Source organism: Solanum stenotomum, chromosome 8, assembly GCF_019186545.1.
Source record: "Solanum stenotomum isolate F172 chromosome 8, ASM1918654v1, whole genome shotgun sequence".
Classification (NCBI taxonomy): Eukaryota; Viridiplantae; Streptophyta; class Magnoliopsida; order Solanales; family Solanaceae; genus Solanum; species Solanum stenotomum.
Window position 1 is genome coordinate 50785850 of NC_064289.1, and position 18175 is coordinate 50804024.

At 33.7% G+C, this 18175-nt stretch overlaps 1 protein-coding gene across 1 annotated transcript; it reads right to left on the reverse strand.

The window, feature by feature from the left end:
* Positions 1-4587: 4587 nt before the first annotated feature.
* LOC125873888 (putative late blight resistance protein homolog R1A-10) lies at positions 4588-6855 on the reverse strand. Its single transcript, XM_049554723.1, has 5 exons — positions 6850-6855; positions 6004-6757; positions 5810-5912; positions 5459-5651; positions 4588-5359 (listed from the first exon to the last, which is right to left on the reverse strand). Exons 1-5 carry the CDS (start codon positions 6853-6855, stop codon positions 4631-4633), a joined length of 1785 nt encoding a protein of 594 aa, XP_049410680.1. The 3' UTR covers positions 4588-4630.
* Between the last annotated feature and the right edge of the window lie 11320 nt (positions 6856-18175).

Here is an 18175-nt window from a genome sequence, read left to right on the forward strand (position 1 = left end):
CAAAACCAAAACTCCTATTGCCCTTTTATAGGCTTACAATTAACTACTAAAGCTAAAATAAAGCAACACACAAATAATGGAAAACATGGAAAAGTGGTAAACATGGTCCACTACAATAAGAATATAATTTCATTGACTAAGTAAAACATAAACCCACTAATCCTAGAAAATAGACCCACAGACTGATTTCTGCAAACTAACTATTTTTGAAGAATTAGTCAACACTCCCCCTTTCTTCAAAATCACAAACTCCCATTTGTCGTCTGAAGAAGTCATGCTTGTTGCGGGGCAGCGACTTCGTAAGAACATCAGCAGTCTGTGTATTTGTGCCACAAAATTCCAGTGAGATTATTCCACCAGCGACTAGATCGCGAATAAAGTGATAGCGAGTGTCGATGTGCTTCGTTCTACTGTGAAAAACAGGATTTTTTGTCATAGCAATTGTCGCCTTGTTGTCACACCATATTTCCGTTGGACCAATCTGCTGTTGTTGAAGATCTACTAACAATTTCCTTAACTAAACAACTTGACAACATGCTGAAGTTGCAGCCATGTATTCTGCTTCCGAAGATGACAAAGCTACTGTATCTTGTTTTTTTGAACTCCATGAGATTGCCCCAAAGCCAAGACTAAAAATGTTCCCAGATGTGCTCCTGCGATCATCCAAGCTACCTGCCCAATCACTATCAGTAAAGCCAATTAATCTGAAACCTGATACTTTTGAGTACCAAATTCCGTGACTTGTTGTGCCAGCAACATATTGCAAGATCCTCTTGGCTGCACCTAGGTGTTGCTTTGAAGGACTATGCATAAACCTTGAAATCAAACTGACAGAAAATGTTATATCGGGCCTTGTGTGCGATAAGTAGTTTAGACCACCAACCAAGCTTCTATAATAAGAAGCATTTGCTGCACCTGTACCATCATCGAGTACCAACTTCTCATTCATATTCATAGGCGTGGGAGATGGATTACAATTCTACATGCTGAACCTCTTTAAAAGTTCAGTTGCATATTTCCTTTGTGAAATAAAAATTCCATCCGAATCTTGTCTCACCTCAAGCCCAAGAAAATAATGCAGCATACCCAAGTCGGACATCTCAAATTTACTCATCATGCAACTCTTAAATTCAAAAACAATAGATTCACAAGAGCCCATATATATAATATCATCGACATAAAGACAAACAACCAGAAAGTCACTATTACCTTGCTTCTTCACATAAAGTGTAGGTTCATTGTCACTTTTTCTAAACTGCTGCTCTTGAAAAAAAGAGTCAATTTTGCTATACCATGCCCGTGGTGCTTGCTTTAAACCATACAACGCCTTCTTCAATCTGTATATTTTGCTCTTTCCTTCACTAAAGATGAGGCCTTCAGGTTGGCAAACATAAACTTCTTCTTGTAAGTCGCCATTTAGGAAAGCAGACTTAACATCAAATTGGTACACATGCCAACCAAGTTGAGCAGCCAAGGCTAGAGTAGTTCTAACCGTTTCAAAGCGAGCTACTGGTGAGAACGTCTCATCAAAGTCGATGCCTTGTTGTTGAGAGTATCCTTTTGCAACAAGTCGAGCTTTATGCCTTTTGACACTTCCATCAGCATGTACTTTGTTTTGAAAATCCATTTTAGCCCAATAACATTCTTCCCTTCCGGCAAATCAACTAACTCCCAGGTCTGATTTTTCTCGATAGCCTGAATCTCTTCAATCATCGCATCCTGCCACTCTAGTTGCTTTGCAGCTTCTTCATAACATGTCGGTTCAGCAACTAACAGGGCAAAGCTACAAGATGCATAAACATCTTGCAGTGACCGAAACTTTATTGGTGGCGTCTCGCTGGATGACGCCGAAGGTGGAGAACGAGAGCTTGATGGAGTAGAATTGTTGCCACTTCCATGAGCAGTATGGTCAGTATTGCTGCTACCAGGTGAGGAAAGATCAGAACTTGTTGTTTCAAGTATCCCTGTATGCCCTACTTCTGTGTGAGCTGGAATATGGATGACTGAATCTTCTTCCTTGTCGTTCCACTCCCAGGTTGATTCTTCATTAAATACAACATTCCTGCTAATAATCACTTTGTCACTAGTAGGATTATACAGTCTATATGCTTTGGATTGAGGACTATAACCAATGAAAATACATTTCTCTGATTTTTCATCTAGCTTAGAACGTAAATTAACCAAAGCATAAGCTATACAACCAAAAACTTTCAAGTGGCTTACTCGTGGTTTCCGTCCCGTCCATGCTTCATATGGAGTTCGATTCAAAACAGCTTTTGTTGGAGAGATGTTTAAGAGGTACACAGCTGCAACCACTGCTTCTCCCCAAAAATGAACAGGAAGTCCCCTTGCATTAAGTAAGCTTCTGGCCATCTCAACCACAGTACGATTCTTCCGCTCGGTGACTCCATTTTGTTGTGGTGAGTACGGTGTTGTAAGCTCCCTACAAATTCCATTCTCTTCACAAAACAAAGTAAAATCATTAGATAAAAATTCACCACCGCGGTCTGTACGAAGAGCCTTAATGTTGCAGCCTGTTTGCTTCTCCACGAGTGCCTTGAATTTCCTGAAATTCTCAAACGCCTCTGATTTGAAATTCAGAAAATAAGTCCAATTCATACGGCTATAATCATCAGTAAATAGAAGAAAATACCGACTCCCACCAAGTGACTCAGTCTTCATTGGTCCACATAGGTCGGCATGTACAAGCTCAAGACAACGGGCAGCTTTCCATGATTTTCCTACAGGAAATGATTTTCTACTTTGTTTCCCGAAGATGCAACCTTCACATATATCAAGATCACCCATTTCTGGTAACCCAACTACCATATTCTTCCTAGTCAATAATTTCAGTCCATTAATGTTCAAATGGCCATAGCGAAGATGCCATAGTTGAGTTTCATTAACACCTTTAGAAATTAAGGCATTATTTTCCACACTAGAAACATTAAGGGGAAACATGTTATTTTGGGTCATAGGCACAACTGCTATAGTCTGACCAGACTTATTATCACTGACAGCACATGAACTATTTTTAAACAAAACAGAGTAACCACTTGCCATCAATTGTTCAACACTCAGCAAATTATGTGCCAAACCAGGAACAAGTTGCACATCGCAAAGGAGTTTTACATTACCCTGCATTGTCTTGATGGCTATGGTTCCTTTGCCTTCAACTCGAACTTGCTTGTCATCACCAAGTCGAACCTCACTCTTTTGTGACTCATCGAGGTCTCTAAATAAAGACCTTATGCCAGTCATATGATTTGAGCATCCACTATCAATAAACCAAACATTATCAGTAATGTTAGTGATTGAAGAATGAGCCATAAAGAGCTTACTTTCATTCTCTGTGTTCTCAGAGAAATTTGCTTGATTCTGCTCATCCTTTTGCTTAGTCCAACAATATGTTTCAGTATGACCAGACTTCTTGCAATACTGGCACTGAAAGTCACTCTTGGGATGTCGAGTGTCATTGAATTGATTTCTGCCTCTACCGCGGCCTCGACCTCGACCTCGGCCACGAAATCTGCCTCTTCCTCTACCTCTGCCAGATGACTCCTCTTTCACTTGAAATGCTTTTTCTTCAATTTTCTCATGAGACCTGTTTATCCTATCTTCATGAGCTAATAAAGAACCCATTAATTCATCAAATGAATAATCAGATAAATCCTTGGATTCTTCAATAGCAGCAACCACATGCTCAAATTTTTTTGTTAAAGATCTCAACACCTTTGCCACAACAATTTCATCACTAATATTCTCACCATACGACTTCATGAGATTAACAATGGAAGAAACTCTAGACATATAATCTTGAACAGATTCATTACTTTTCATAAGTAAAGTTTCAAAATCACGGCGCAAAGTTTGTAATTTTACAGCAATTACCTTCTTATCTCCCATATACTCCTGTTGCAGAATTTCCCAAGCTTCGTGAGAAGTCTCTGCTGCTGAAATTCGCGGAAAGATATCATCATGAAGGGCTTGTTGAATCAGGAACAGCGCCTTCGAGTCTTTCCTGCGATTCTCCCGTAGCCGTTGTGCGTGGCCTTCATTCGGATCCGCAAATCCACTCTCCACCAAGTCCCACAACTCTTGAGACTTGAAGAGAGTTTTCATCTTAAGACTCCAAAAATGATAATTCATCCCTTTGAAAATTGGAAGATGTTGGGAGTTACTGTTAGAGTTTGCTGCCATTGTTTCTCTGGTTTGGTATTTCTGGGGCAAATTTTTTTATCTCTCGTTACTCTTAAACCTGGCGCTGATACCAAATTTGTTGGATGAAAAAGGCAAAAATAAATGATAGACTTTGAGAGACAGAAGGTTTCTTTTACTGCAAAACTTTCTTGCTTCAAAACCAAAACTCCTATTGCCCTTTTATAGGCTTACAATTAACTACTAAAGCTAAAATAAAGCAACACACAAATAATGGAAAACATGGAAAAGTGGTAAACATGGTCCACTACAATAAGAATATAATGTCATTGACTAAGTAAAACATAAACCCACTAATCCTAGAAAATAGACCCACAGACTGATTTCTGCAAACTAACTATTTTTGAAGAATTAGTCAACAAACACTTCCACTTCACTGTTCAAAATAAAGGAATTCAAATCATTTCGAACTTCAAGCCACAGTCTTTTTCTTTTCCAAACCTGCAATGACTCCAGCAATCAGATCAGCCACCAAAGGAAGCTCTTTACAATTTTCGGCTATTTCTTTTCCAACATCAAATAGTTCATCAGGGCAACTCTCTTTTCCAAATGCTCTTTTCTCTAATAACTCCCAACTTTCTTCTGGTCTTAGCAATCGAAGATTAAGAGGATCAGTGTTGCACTTTCCATGCAAAGCCACTTTCTTTTCTTGAGTCGTCAATATAATTCTACTTCTTTTCTCAAATTCTGGAAAAGGTCTTGTTAATTCATCCCACGTAGTATTATCCCACACATCATCTAACACAATTAGGTACCTCTTTCCAAACAGTTGTCTCCGTAGCATATCAGCAACATCAGTATCTTCACTGAACTTCAAATCTGGGCCAGTAACTTGATTCAAAACTTTATGCAACAACTTCTTCTCATCATACTCATGGCCGACTGTGCACCACACACGAATGTCGAAATGACTAGAAACTAATTTATCATTGTATACTTTGTATGCCAAAGTAGTTTTACCCGAACCTGGAATACCAGTGATCGAAATGACATCTAGATCTGCCAGTCCGCTAGTGAGCTTCTTAATTATCATGTTTGTCTCCTCCTCAAAACCTACAATTATTTTACCAGCTGTCAATGAATTTCTCTCAACTGACTTCTCGGGAGAGTTTACAACAATGAGGCCCCTGTTCTTCGGAACCTTTTCAAGTAAATGGTAGACATCTTATTTGATAAGCTTGATCTTATTTATGGTAATGGGAAGTGAGAAAATAAGATGTAAGAGACCATTATCTCTTACGATAATTGAATCAATGACATCTTTTGCCTCATATGCCACATCTAAAACACGTGTCCAAAGATCTTTATATAATTCTTGCTCAACGCCAATCAAGAAGGATCGTAGGAATTTTAGGTCTTCTTTCACCAGTTCAATTTCTTCTTTTATCAAAGCAATTGAATAAGCATTGGAATCGAACAAATCATTTAAGTGTCTGAGTAAAACATGCATGAAGAGCGGTCCATCACTCATAGGAAAGCGAAGTTGAGACATGTTTGGCGCTTTTAAGTAAACATGTTTGAGATCTGCCTTGAGGAGTGCAATTTTTTCCAGCAAGTCTAGAGTTGCACAATTTGTTTCATTGGTACTCACTTCCTTGATTTCTCTTCTAAATCTTGAACAAGAGTCGATACTTTCCTGGTAAGTTCTCCAACATGTGCCAAGAGATCAAATAATTTGTCATGATGAATAAAGTCTGTAGGCATGTCAGTAAGAATAATCAACAAGAACTCCATCATGACGTGAATGTTTCGAGCCCCTGAAGTACTGGTTGTAGTAACATTTACCATGTGCTCGAGAAGATGAGTCAGATATTCTCTTAAGAATATCCGGAATGATCTCCAGGAGCTTCTCAATGAAGAGTTCAACTGCTGCTGAAGTTGAACCTTTCAAATTTGTAAAACATATGTGCATCACCTCTAGTTCAATTGGAATAATCTTCAAATATAGATGAGCTAGCTTGACGACTCTAGAGTCTTGATCACTAATTAGTTCATCCCAAAGGAAGTGTCCAACTCTCTCAGCCATACGTTGAAACTGAGGTAAGACATATTCAATAATCTCGTGCTCAACGCAGCCATTCATTATCAACCCGTGGAATTCTTTTATGTTGCCACATACATTCTGAAGAATCTCATACTTAGATAGATGTTGGAGATTCAAGAAGAGGAAGTTCAACTGCTCGTCAGTCATGGTAGCACTTGATTTAGAATGATGCTGTGAGCTGATAAAATAATCAAGATTATCCCTGAGGCAAGTAACAACATGATGGATGTCGTATTTAATCCCCACGTTGGGCTCAACATCACACAAAATTGATCGAAAAAGATTCTCAACCTCTTGTCTTTTTCCAGTCATTATATCTTCAAACTCTTCCAATACGGAATGAGGTAGCTGGACGTATGTACAAATAAATGCCAGCTCCAATTGCAGTTTTTCAATTAGATTCACGACACCAACTTTTTGATCTTCTTCATTCTTTAACATCTCCATGAAATCCAGAACATCGACAACATCCTTGCGAATAGCAGAAAATGACAACTGCCAAATGACCAAATGTTATATCAAATTTTCATAGCAAACATATCTACCATGAAATATTTTATTTTATCTCTTTTATAGATTCACAGCACCAGCATGTTTTCTCTCAATTTATCTCCTCGATTTCCTCTACCTCCAACGGCAAGGTGTGTTCCTCCTATGTATCTCAAAATTGTTTTTAAACCTTCTTAATCATTAATCACAAATTCCGTACAAGATTCTAACATCAAATCCTCCTCCTATCTCTAAGGAAACCGAAAACTCAATTCTAGGATTCAAAACTTGATTTTGATCAAGAGTTCAAGACCGATCATCTATCAAAGAAACTATACTTCCTTCCACATCAAGGTAAACACACTCTTATGATTTCATAGTGATTCTAACATATGCTCAGGTATTCATAGAACGAATCTACCATCAATACCTATGGTTTCTAAGAGAACTCATCTCAAGGTTCAAGAATGAACTTTCGGGATTCTTCTTGAACGTTAGGATTTTCACTGGAGAAGTTCAAGGTACGTAAGTATATCTCTATGGAAACATCCTTGTTCCTCCCCACTATACGTAATTCGTGTCTACGTTTCTCTTCAGTGTTTAAGCATGAAATTCTACGTCTTGCTCATGGCGAATCTTTATGAACTCATGAATCTCTATGATATCATCCGTTTTCTATGGTATTCTTATTCCTAGAATATATTAGTTTTCACCCTGAGATTTCAAAAGGCATGAACTGTGATTGTATGAGCTTTATGATTTATGAAACCATTTACATGATTTCAAATTATGAACTTCAAGAGTTTTGCATTATAATGCACATTAAATGAAGTATTATTTATGAACTTTTATGCATTATGAACAAGATACGAAGGGAGTTAAATGGTTAACTAAGAAGGCATAACTCTTTATGACATGTTTGAAACGACCCGACACATAAATCTGTCATGTCATTTAACTTGACCTCATTTTACACTTTATGTCTTCCAACTTTAAGTGTGCACAAATAGACATTTAAACTTGTATAAAGTTAAACAAATAGACACGCACATCCTTTGTGGCATCCTACATGGAAATTTGTGTCCTACATAGTGTCCTATATGTATTATGCCACATAGAACTCATGTGTCTACGATAATTGTTGTTAATATTTCAGTGAATTTAGTGAGACAAAAAATAGGTTGTAGAATTATAAAGATACACAAGTAAAGTTCATTGATCATGGGTGAAATTAATTTTATATTAACAAAATTTATAACTTTATAAATTTATATTTATGTCATTCTCGTGACACAAAGTGTTTATTCTTGCCATTATTTATTTTATTTTATTAATAGAAAATATAACTAATTTTGGCATAATTCAACAAGAAAAGGGTCCATAATCCATATCACTAATTAAATCATCCAAATTTAAAAACCCCACCCAAATTCTACAGTAATTTGTTTCGAATTTTGATTAGCTTGATTGGGGATTACTTTCAGGTTGACTTTGTATTTTATGGATTAGAATAAAGATAATTCATGCAAGTAAATATAATTAGTTAAATATAATAAGTATTTTATGGCATACCTCTAAGTTGTTTGCTTCCCCTTTCTCTTTTTCCATGACAATTGTCTTTCAAATTCATCAGATCTAACGTAGATAAGAAGTTTATGAGGAGAAGAAAGAAGAATAAAATTTCACTAGGTGCGAGCTAGTAGCTTGCATGTGGATTCAGTCGAATTCAGTAGATTTTGCTTAAACAATATATTTGTGTTAATAAATTTATTATATATGTACAAATATTAAATTTAGAATTCAGTTATTTGGTATCAAAAAACGTACATTTTTAGTTATTAGATACTAACCTTTTTAGTTGATGAAAAATTTGATATGGCTCCTCCATGTTTTTTTTTTTTTTTTTTTGTGTGTGTATCACTATAATCCTCTCCTTTCCTTCCAACCAACTATTAGCTTGATAAAATTTGTGTGGAGCAGAAGATAGGACACATTGATGTTAGTAAGAAAATGACAAAAAAATAATAATGAATTGTCACGCCCCGAGCCTATACCCTGGACGTGACTGGCACTCGAAGACCATCGCTGGCCCCCAAGCGAACCCTTGGCCTGGCTTTCTTAACTCAGCAGAATAACTCAATGCAATACAAGGTCTTTAAAACAACCTGCTTACAATAACATCTGGCCAAAAAGGCAACTCGAGTCTCAAAATAGAATATTTACACATATACATAGATGAGAGACTCCAAACCAACTGACTGACTGTCTATGAAGCCTCTAAAATACTGAGAGGGATGCTGGGACAGGCCCCACGACATCCTCATAAAACAAAACTTGAGAGAACAAAATAACTGAGTCCTCCGAAAAGCAAAGAGGCTCACCACTGACTCTGAAGTACTCAACTGGATCAACAGCGAACCGGATGCTGGCCCTGGGTACCTGTGTCTGCATCATAATAAGATGCAGGCCAACTGGCATCAGTACATTGAATGTACGAGTATGTGAGCTGGAAAGCTAAACCACAACTCAAGCTTGAAAAGAGTACAAAGGAACTCTTGCTCTTACCTTGGCTCTGTTCAACTCATGAATAACTGAACTCAATATATAAAGCAATAAGACACATGCAATATATAAAGCTTGTAAAACAGTCTAAACAACTTAGCTTTGTTAAAGATAAAACAATAACAACTCAACTTTACTTATATAAAAGTAATATAACTTTAGTGGGAGACTCTTTAATCGACAATCACCACTATGAGCCCTAGAGGTGATACAACGTTTTACCTCACGTTGCCCAAGGACCATCCTATACCTTGTCGTGATATAGGAAGCTAATGATACAACGTTTTACCTCACGTTGCCTGAGGACCATCCTATACCTTGCCATCGATATAGGAAGCTAACGATACAACGTTTTACCTCACGTTGCCCGAGGACCATCCTATACCTTGCCATCGATATAGGAAGCTAACGGTACAACGTTTTACCTCACGTTGCCCGAGGACCATCCTATACCTTGCCATCGATATAGGAAGCTAACTTTACCAAGTGGATCCACTAGCTTAACTTTACGGATTCATCTAAAAAGTATGACCCGTTAACTCCCATGTTGGATACATGGCTCTTATGGAGAGTTGAGTTTATAGGAACTCGTGTCTCCAATTTGGTACTTAAGACTACTCCCAAAAATACTTAGCTCATAAGTGTTTTAAACACATCTTTCTTTATTTGAGATAATTACTCAAAACTTTGCCCGAAGGCTCACTTGGAATCGATGTTCCTTTCTTACTCAAATGTAAAAAAAAACATTTAGAAGCCTCTTTGGGAAATACATAATTCCCTAATAACTTTCGAGAATTGGACTCGACTTTAAACTCTTTACTCAACTTGAAAATCTTAGTTTGACTTGAAACTCTTAACTTAACTTAACTTGAAACTTGATTTAACTTGAAACTTTTAACTCTTTACTTGACTTGAAACTCTTGAGCCTTAAATAATGAAGTTAAACATTTAATAAAAACTCATGACTTAACTTTAAAACTTGCTTGACTCCCTTCTTGAACTTATAGACTCACCCCTTAACTTCACTTGACTTGGAAACTAACTTTCCCTGAATCGAAATTATGAATTCAAGGTGTTTGATCACATGGTATGGATGAGTTCTTGATGTTTAAACATACCTTGGAGTGTTGGAAACAACTTGAGAACATAGGTACAATACCTAGGAACATGCATGACAGAGTGGGGAAAGAATGGGAAAACTTGGCGCTCTGAGAGGCGCGGAGCGCCAAGCCAAAAACTTCAGAGATGGCCTGCTGGCGCTCTGAGTGGCGCGCCGCCCCAAGGGGGAAAGTTCAGAGTCCCTCTTGGGGCGCGCTAACAGGCGCGACGCCCCACCCTTTTTCCCCGAAAACTTGACTTTTCTCCTTAGTTTTCTCCAACTCTAAACCTTCTACACCTCAAAGTTTCCATCCCCAAACACTTAAAACCATAAACCTCTCAATATAACATAGATTCAACTCATAAACACCACCGGAAACACACACCAAACCAACAAGAACTACAACACAACACAACTACAACTTCAACAATTCCAACCAACAACTTCAACAACAAATCCAATCTTTTCTCAAATCATAAAATATGAGCTTGGTGTGTGGGGAAAGGATCAACCCACACAAAGAACTCACATACCTAATAGGGATCACCCCCGACGATATCCACGACGATCTTCGACGAAAACTTGCTTCTTCTTCTTCTTTCTCTCCTATTCTTTTCTTCTTCACTCTCAAACCCTTACTTTCACTCCTTAAACATGAGGAAAACTGATCACAAATAAGTCTTACACCTTAATATATATCCAAAGAAAAGGCTAGGGAAAAGACCAAAATACCTTTACAATTTTCCGGACAGATTTCCTGCCAACTGCCCAACTTTCAAAGGGCATAACTCGCTCATACGAACTCGAAAACGAGCAAACTTTATGGTGTTGGAAAGATCATTCCACGGAATTTGCAAACATAACTGGAAAAACACCTAGATCATCCTGAGCTAGGAGTTATAACTATTCAAAGTTGGCCAAAAACTCATTATTTTCCATACTTTGCCAAAATTTTCCAGATTTGAAATTTTTTCACATTTTTCCAAAAATGGCTATTTTCAATTTCAAGCTTTTTCAAAGTTATTTCAAATTGTCGGATGTTACATGAATGAATGAGTCAATTAACTTTATATATATAAATTTTTCTAATATGATATAATTTAATATTTAGTTTTTAGATATTTTATAACATTATGGTTTTGTGTAGGAATAAATGATAAATTAACTTTGGATTTTGAGGCTTCTTACTTTTAATTAGGGGTGTTCACGGGTCGGTTTGGATCGGTTATTGGTTAAAATCAAAATCAAATCAACTTAATCGGTTTTAAAATTATCAAAACCAAACCAAACCAAATATAATATACATTTATCGGTTTGGTGGTTATTGATTTTGGTTTGAATTGGTTCGGTTATTCGGTTATTAAACATACACAAAAATAAAAGAAACAATTCAATCAAAATGTGAAAAAAGTGACAACAATTCATTCAAAACGAAAAATAGTTAGAATGACTTAAATTACTGAACTTTCGATCACTAAATTTACTATCAATAAAGCTTTAAAATTCACTATATTTTTTTTTTATGACAAGCTTTAAAATTCACTATATTGGCCTAGAAGGAAGAGACAATAACATTTTCAGTTTCACAAAGAATTGTCATAGACACTCATATACATGAAATCAATAAGATAAATGTTTCATCTTGGACATTTTTGCTTTTAATAAGTAAATTATAAAGAAATTTTAATGAAAATATGTATAAGATTTTAAAAATTATTTTATAAAAATAATATATTAAGTATGTATATTAATAAAATATATGTATATATTTCATCGGTTCGGTTCGGTTATTTCCATAACCAAACCAAATACTATCGGTTTTCAAAAATCTAAAACCAAACCAAATCAACACCAAATAAAATCGGTTTTATTTTATCGGTTTGGTTCAATTTTTTTATTTGAATCGGTTTTTATCCAAACCGTGAACACCCCTACTTTTAATATAGTACATACTAATTTTTCGACATGTGCAATTGATGAGTCAAATAATAAATGATTTTTAAAATAATAAAATATTATTAAAAATAAAACTTTGACTAAATATTTGTACACGAAAAATAGATATAAATTTAGCTTACCTAAATTTCTGAAAGTATTAAATTCATATAAAGAGTAATCAAACAAAGTCGGTTGACTTTATTTCAGAAGTATTTATTTGAAGGGTAATTTTAAAAGGGAAAAGAGACATAAAATCACTCTTCAACCTGTTCCAAAAAATCAATTACATGCTTAAACTATCATAACATTTATAATATATTTGTATTATTAAAATTGAATTTATTTAGCCCCTGAAACTTATAGCATCGCTCTCACAATAAAAGATATATCACTCTTGCGTCACATTAATGCCACCTCACTGCTACATCAAATGTTATGTCAGATTTCTAATAAGATTCTTCATGTTATTCAATTGTTTCTTCTTCTGAACACAACCATGAACCACTATCAGTGCCACCATATTAGTACCAAATTTATATAATTCACCATAAAAATCAAAATAGCCACCACGAATCAAACCCACCATTGAAATCACACTCCATCATTCCCACAAAATTATATAGATCCACCACAAAATTCAACACCTATTAACAAATTTGTCACTATCGCCATCAAAAGGTACAAATTCATCATCAAATATCACCATCACCATTTTTAATATGGAGTTCACCTTCAATTCCCACTTTTTTATCACCCATCACCTGCAAATTCATCATTATAATTTTTTAAAACTCAATCATTACTTTTATCAATCACCAATAAAGTCGAAAAGAAAAATCGAACATAATATAGATGGTGAAATCAAATAAGTATTAAAATAGAATATGTTGGGGAAGGGAGGTGGGAGAGGATGGAAATCAAATATAGAAAATGATGAAAAAAAAAATAAAGAAGAAGAAGACAGGGTGCATGTGAAAAAGAATAAGAAGCGTGGGTTGGGGGATAGGGCGGTGGGTAGAAAGAAGATTTTGATTATTTTTTCTATTTTATTATTTATTAGACACGTTTTTTTTCACGTCAATTCAAGGGGTAAAAATTTTTATTTTTAAATAGTAAAGATGTGTAATCGATAGTTATTATAATTGAAGCGTGTAACTGATTTTTCGGGACAACTTCAGGGGTGAATTTATGACTTTTTTCATTTAATCCAATGCTTTAATTCACTCATATGGTTAATAGTATATCCCAACAATATTAGTTAGTAATTTTTAATCTAAACTTAAAAATATTTAAAAATCTATATATATCTTAAATGTATTCTTTTTAAACTTAGAAAGTTAAAACCATTAATATAACTCTTTTCTGTTCTTTTATTTTTCTTAAAAATAAATGTTCGTACATGTGACTAAAAAAAAATTGACTCTTAATTTTATCGTAATCAGAATATTTATTTTTATCCCATGTATTTGTCAGTTAGTGGGGTCATAGGTTAGTTTTCTTTAACTTAGGTTTTTTGTCTTTTTTATTTTTAAAATGAAATGTAACAAATATCTATATTTTCTATTGTACGTATATATATATATATATATATATATATATATATATATAATAATAGAAATGACAAAAATAACAAGTGTCAGCACCATAAAAAATAGAATTTATCATTAAGTTAGCAAAATAATTCAAAATCTGAAAAAAAAAACTGCTTACATTGAAAAAAAAACTGAAAAACTGAATTAGCAAAAATAATTTAAAATCAGAAAATATATAAAATAAAACTGCAAACATTAAAAAAAAAACTAAAAAAAACACTAATTTCAGTTCTATCTCTTTTAATTTTATGTCTGAATTTCAGAGGTGATTTGAATTTTTTTATCTTTAATAAAATTATACATAATAATTTTTGTCTGAATTCATTTTCTACTTATTTTTTTATTTCATTCATTTAAAATTAAGTATAATTTATCTAAATCTCACAGTGTTAAGAACTAATTATATTATTTTCCTATTCTTTTTCAAATTACAAAAATCCCTTAAAATTTATGGATTTTAGATATATCTTTGTACTTTCGGATACATCACTGGACTTTTTGATACATTAGCAAACATCCGGATACATAGATGAGGGATGTATCAGAGATGGGATAGGATTTTCGGCTACATCAGCAAACATCCGGAGGGAAGGATGTATCCGAGAGGGGGATAGAGATGTATCAGCGAGAGGAGAGTGATGTATCCGAGAGGGGACTTTTGAAATTTTTTTAAATGATAGAAAATTTTAGAAATTATGATAAAATAATATGTGTAGTTAGGTAATTTTTCCTAAAATGAATTGACATAGTATCTGTATACAATAGTTTGCATTTCAATTACACATTTATACGATAAAATTTCACTAGGATCTCTAGATGCTTTTGCAGGATGGTTACTGGTTGGTGTCTAGATTTTTTGGATTTGATTTTTTTTTTAAAAAAAGATGTCGTTAAAGTGTTTATTGAATATATTATAAAATTATATACCAAAGCATTGTAATAACAACAAGCCAAGTGTTTATGTGGAAGATTATTGCGAGAGATGCAGTTTCAAGTTTTAACTTCATTTCTCGGAATAAATTTTAAGTAAATAAATTTTTATTTCTCGGAATAAAAGTAAATAACTATTCATTTTTATGAGTCTTCATTTCTCGGAATTTTTTATTTTTATAATTTGTAGAGGCATAACACAATGAATATATTTTGTCTTAAACTATATATTTTTTAAATCAAATTTATTTTTTAATTTTGCTTTTTGCTGTATTATTACCATGTTTTGTTCAAAGTAAGATTGATAGAATTGCTTCCATGTGAATTAGATCATAATTCATTTCATTAAAGTACAACTAAAAAACTTTGATGTGGTATTTACTTTAGAGAAAAAGGTCTGATATATTCAATCAATTTCATTATTTAGAGCTAATATATCCATGTTACAAAAGTGATTCACATTTACCCATAATGTTATATAAATGATTCACATATACCTCTATTGTTATAAAAGTGACTCACAAAGTCACGATACCCTTTTATCTAAAATTGATTTGGAAATAAATTTATAAAAATACACTTAAGCTTTAAGAATTATATAAAACTAAAATATCATATAAAATTATATCTTTTAAAATTGAATATCATATAATTGATATATGCCTTTTAGAAAAAATGAAAGACAATTTTTTAAAAACAAAATGAATAACATGCCTATGATTTGATATTTAAGTGATTAAAATTTCTTAATTCTATACTTAGCATTATCATAATCATAGAATTTTTCTTAGTTATATTTTATTTTTATCTGACGACTAAATTTTATTATATCGTTATTATTATTCTTCTAACAAGGGGATAATATAGATTGTGTGTGAGTATTTACGATTTAGAATAAAATTTTTAAAACTAATTGATTAATTAATTCTAAAAATTATTATTGTCATATTCAGACACTTAACTAACCTTATATATTTGATTTATTTTCATAAATATTCTATTATAACCTATTATGATTCTAAATGCTAACATTCTCTTAGCAAATAGTTGAAGACAAATTTACCACTTGTCAAGGAGACCAATATATTTGACAAAAAAACATATTCTATTTATACAATATTTTTTTAAAAAAGAACTGGAATCCAATAAACCCCCACACCAATGGGTAGCTCTGTCACTGTTTAAAAAAAATGGAATTTTACACAAATCTTAAGAGCTAATGACATCTTATTCCTACTTTTGTTCAAATTACAAAAATCACTTAAATTTGGTGAAATTCAGATACAATTCAATATGTTCCGGTATATTGCATTCCAGTTTCTTATACATCCCTCAACGTTTCGATACATCACATTTTGGTTTCGAATACATCACTCAATGTCTTCGATACATCGTGTATGTCCTGATACATCCCGTAAAGTGATATATACAATTGATACATCATGTAAAGTGATGTATCTGATAGTAGGAGAGAGTAGGAATTTTTGTAATTTTTTAAAATGGTACAGAATTTTAAAGAATATGTTAAGATAAGTTGTGTATTTAGGTAATTTCTCCTTTAAAAAACTATACTCATCCAGTTTGGACAAACCAATTTTATCGTTTTTCAATTGAAAGTTCTTAACCACTTAATGCCAATAAATTTAAAATTTATGTACTGTGGTAATAGTGATATTTAATATCATCTAATAATCATTAATTTGCCACTTAAATCTTTTTTTAAAAAAAATAAAATAAAAATGATAGTGGTGATGAAATTTAATGCATTGGAAATGTTTTTATTTTTATATACTGACGCTGTAAAAAAAATTCATAAACTAACAGTGATTATCTATAATAAGCAAGAACTGGTAATTTTAAAAAATGTGGTCGTTAAGTGTTGCGATGTAAGAGAAGTGATATACTATGGAGATACAAAAATCGAAACCTTAACACTAAAAACAAGCACAAAATAAACAAAAAATAAAGAATAGAAGAAAATCACATGATAGATAAGAATTGAGAATAATAGCTATTTGACAATCAATACCCAATTACAAAATTCTAAAAAGCATCAATTCTATAGGAAGCAATACAAAAATGAGACTAATAGACAATAATGATTATATTAAAGTCAAAAAACCCATATTAAGAACGCGATACAATCACCTTTTACCATAAAGACACTCTTAAGAACGCGATACAAGCACCTTCAAATTACATTTTGCTACTTGAGTTTCTAAGTTGTTAACAAATCAAATACCTCATTCTGTACCATTAATTCTCATCATTATTAGTATTTTCTACTACACTTAATATTATCATCATTGTCAAATTTTTAAAATTACTAATATAATTATATATATATATCGAAGTTACTTCCATCACCTTACGCCTCATTTTAAAACAATTGATTGTCATCACTTTATTTCAAGTTTATTTCAAGTTCTGTAGTGCATAATGAATTAAAGATCTCAATCCCCTAGCTTTTTTTGTTGGTGCAAAGATACTAATTATATTAACTTAAATAGCATTAGCGCAAGGAGCTTTGGGAGAAACTGGCTATTTACGGGACAAGGGGGAGGATCCGGAGTCAGATCATTACAAGAGGGGGGGGGGGGGGGGCTAGTACTAGGAAGCCCTAGTCATGACACAAAGAGGTTTCAATCGAATTTATGGTTGGCAAAGTAGCGACCATACGAGACAATAAGTGTCTGTTCGATCAACTTCCATCATGTCGCGAACAAAAAGGGGTGGTTGATAAAAAAATTTGCGTCTCTGGGTGGTAGCTTAAGTAATGACATTGCTTAGTTAATGCGTCTGCAATCAAAGGTAATGTCAGCACATTGTGGTGTATGTAGAGGTAATAGCATCCAGATTAACGTCGAGAGGCTTTAAATTAAACTAAAAGGGTGATCCAAGAATGGAAATATGACGGAGGGAGTCAACCTTCAACAATGGTAGTTGTGCAACCAACACAGAACCTCCAACAAGTCAGTCACTATGAGAAGCCTGGGACTTTCTCAATCGCCTCAACAGAGGGCCAAATTGTAGGAGGTTACAAAGGATATTGCTACTATACAAGTTAGCCCAGAGCTCAATAATGCAAATTTTCCCAAGTTGGCAAGTTCCCAGAAGACAATCATTGAGTGGGAAGGAGAAGCAAAGAGACAAAGCCAATCTCTACCCCAGATAGAGGAGGGGGCGGCTTCAGGAATATAAATGCATTGGTTTTTCAGAATATAAAAGGTATAAATAAGAGATATAAACAGAAGGAACTTAGAAACTATATGGCTACCAATAGAATAAAACTGGCAAGAATAA

Excerpts from the sequence above, each read along its gene's own strand:
- LOC125873888 (XM_049554723.1), bottom strand. Across the intron at positions 5,913-6,003 it reads CTCATCTTCTCGAGCACATG|ACTTTATTCATCATGACAAA; the intron begins GTAAATGTTACT and ends ACATGCCTACAG. Across the intron at positions 5,652-5,809 it reads TTAGAAGAGAAATCAAGGAA|ACACTTAAATGATTTGTTCG; the intron begins GTGAGTACCAAT and ends TGTTTTACTCAG.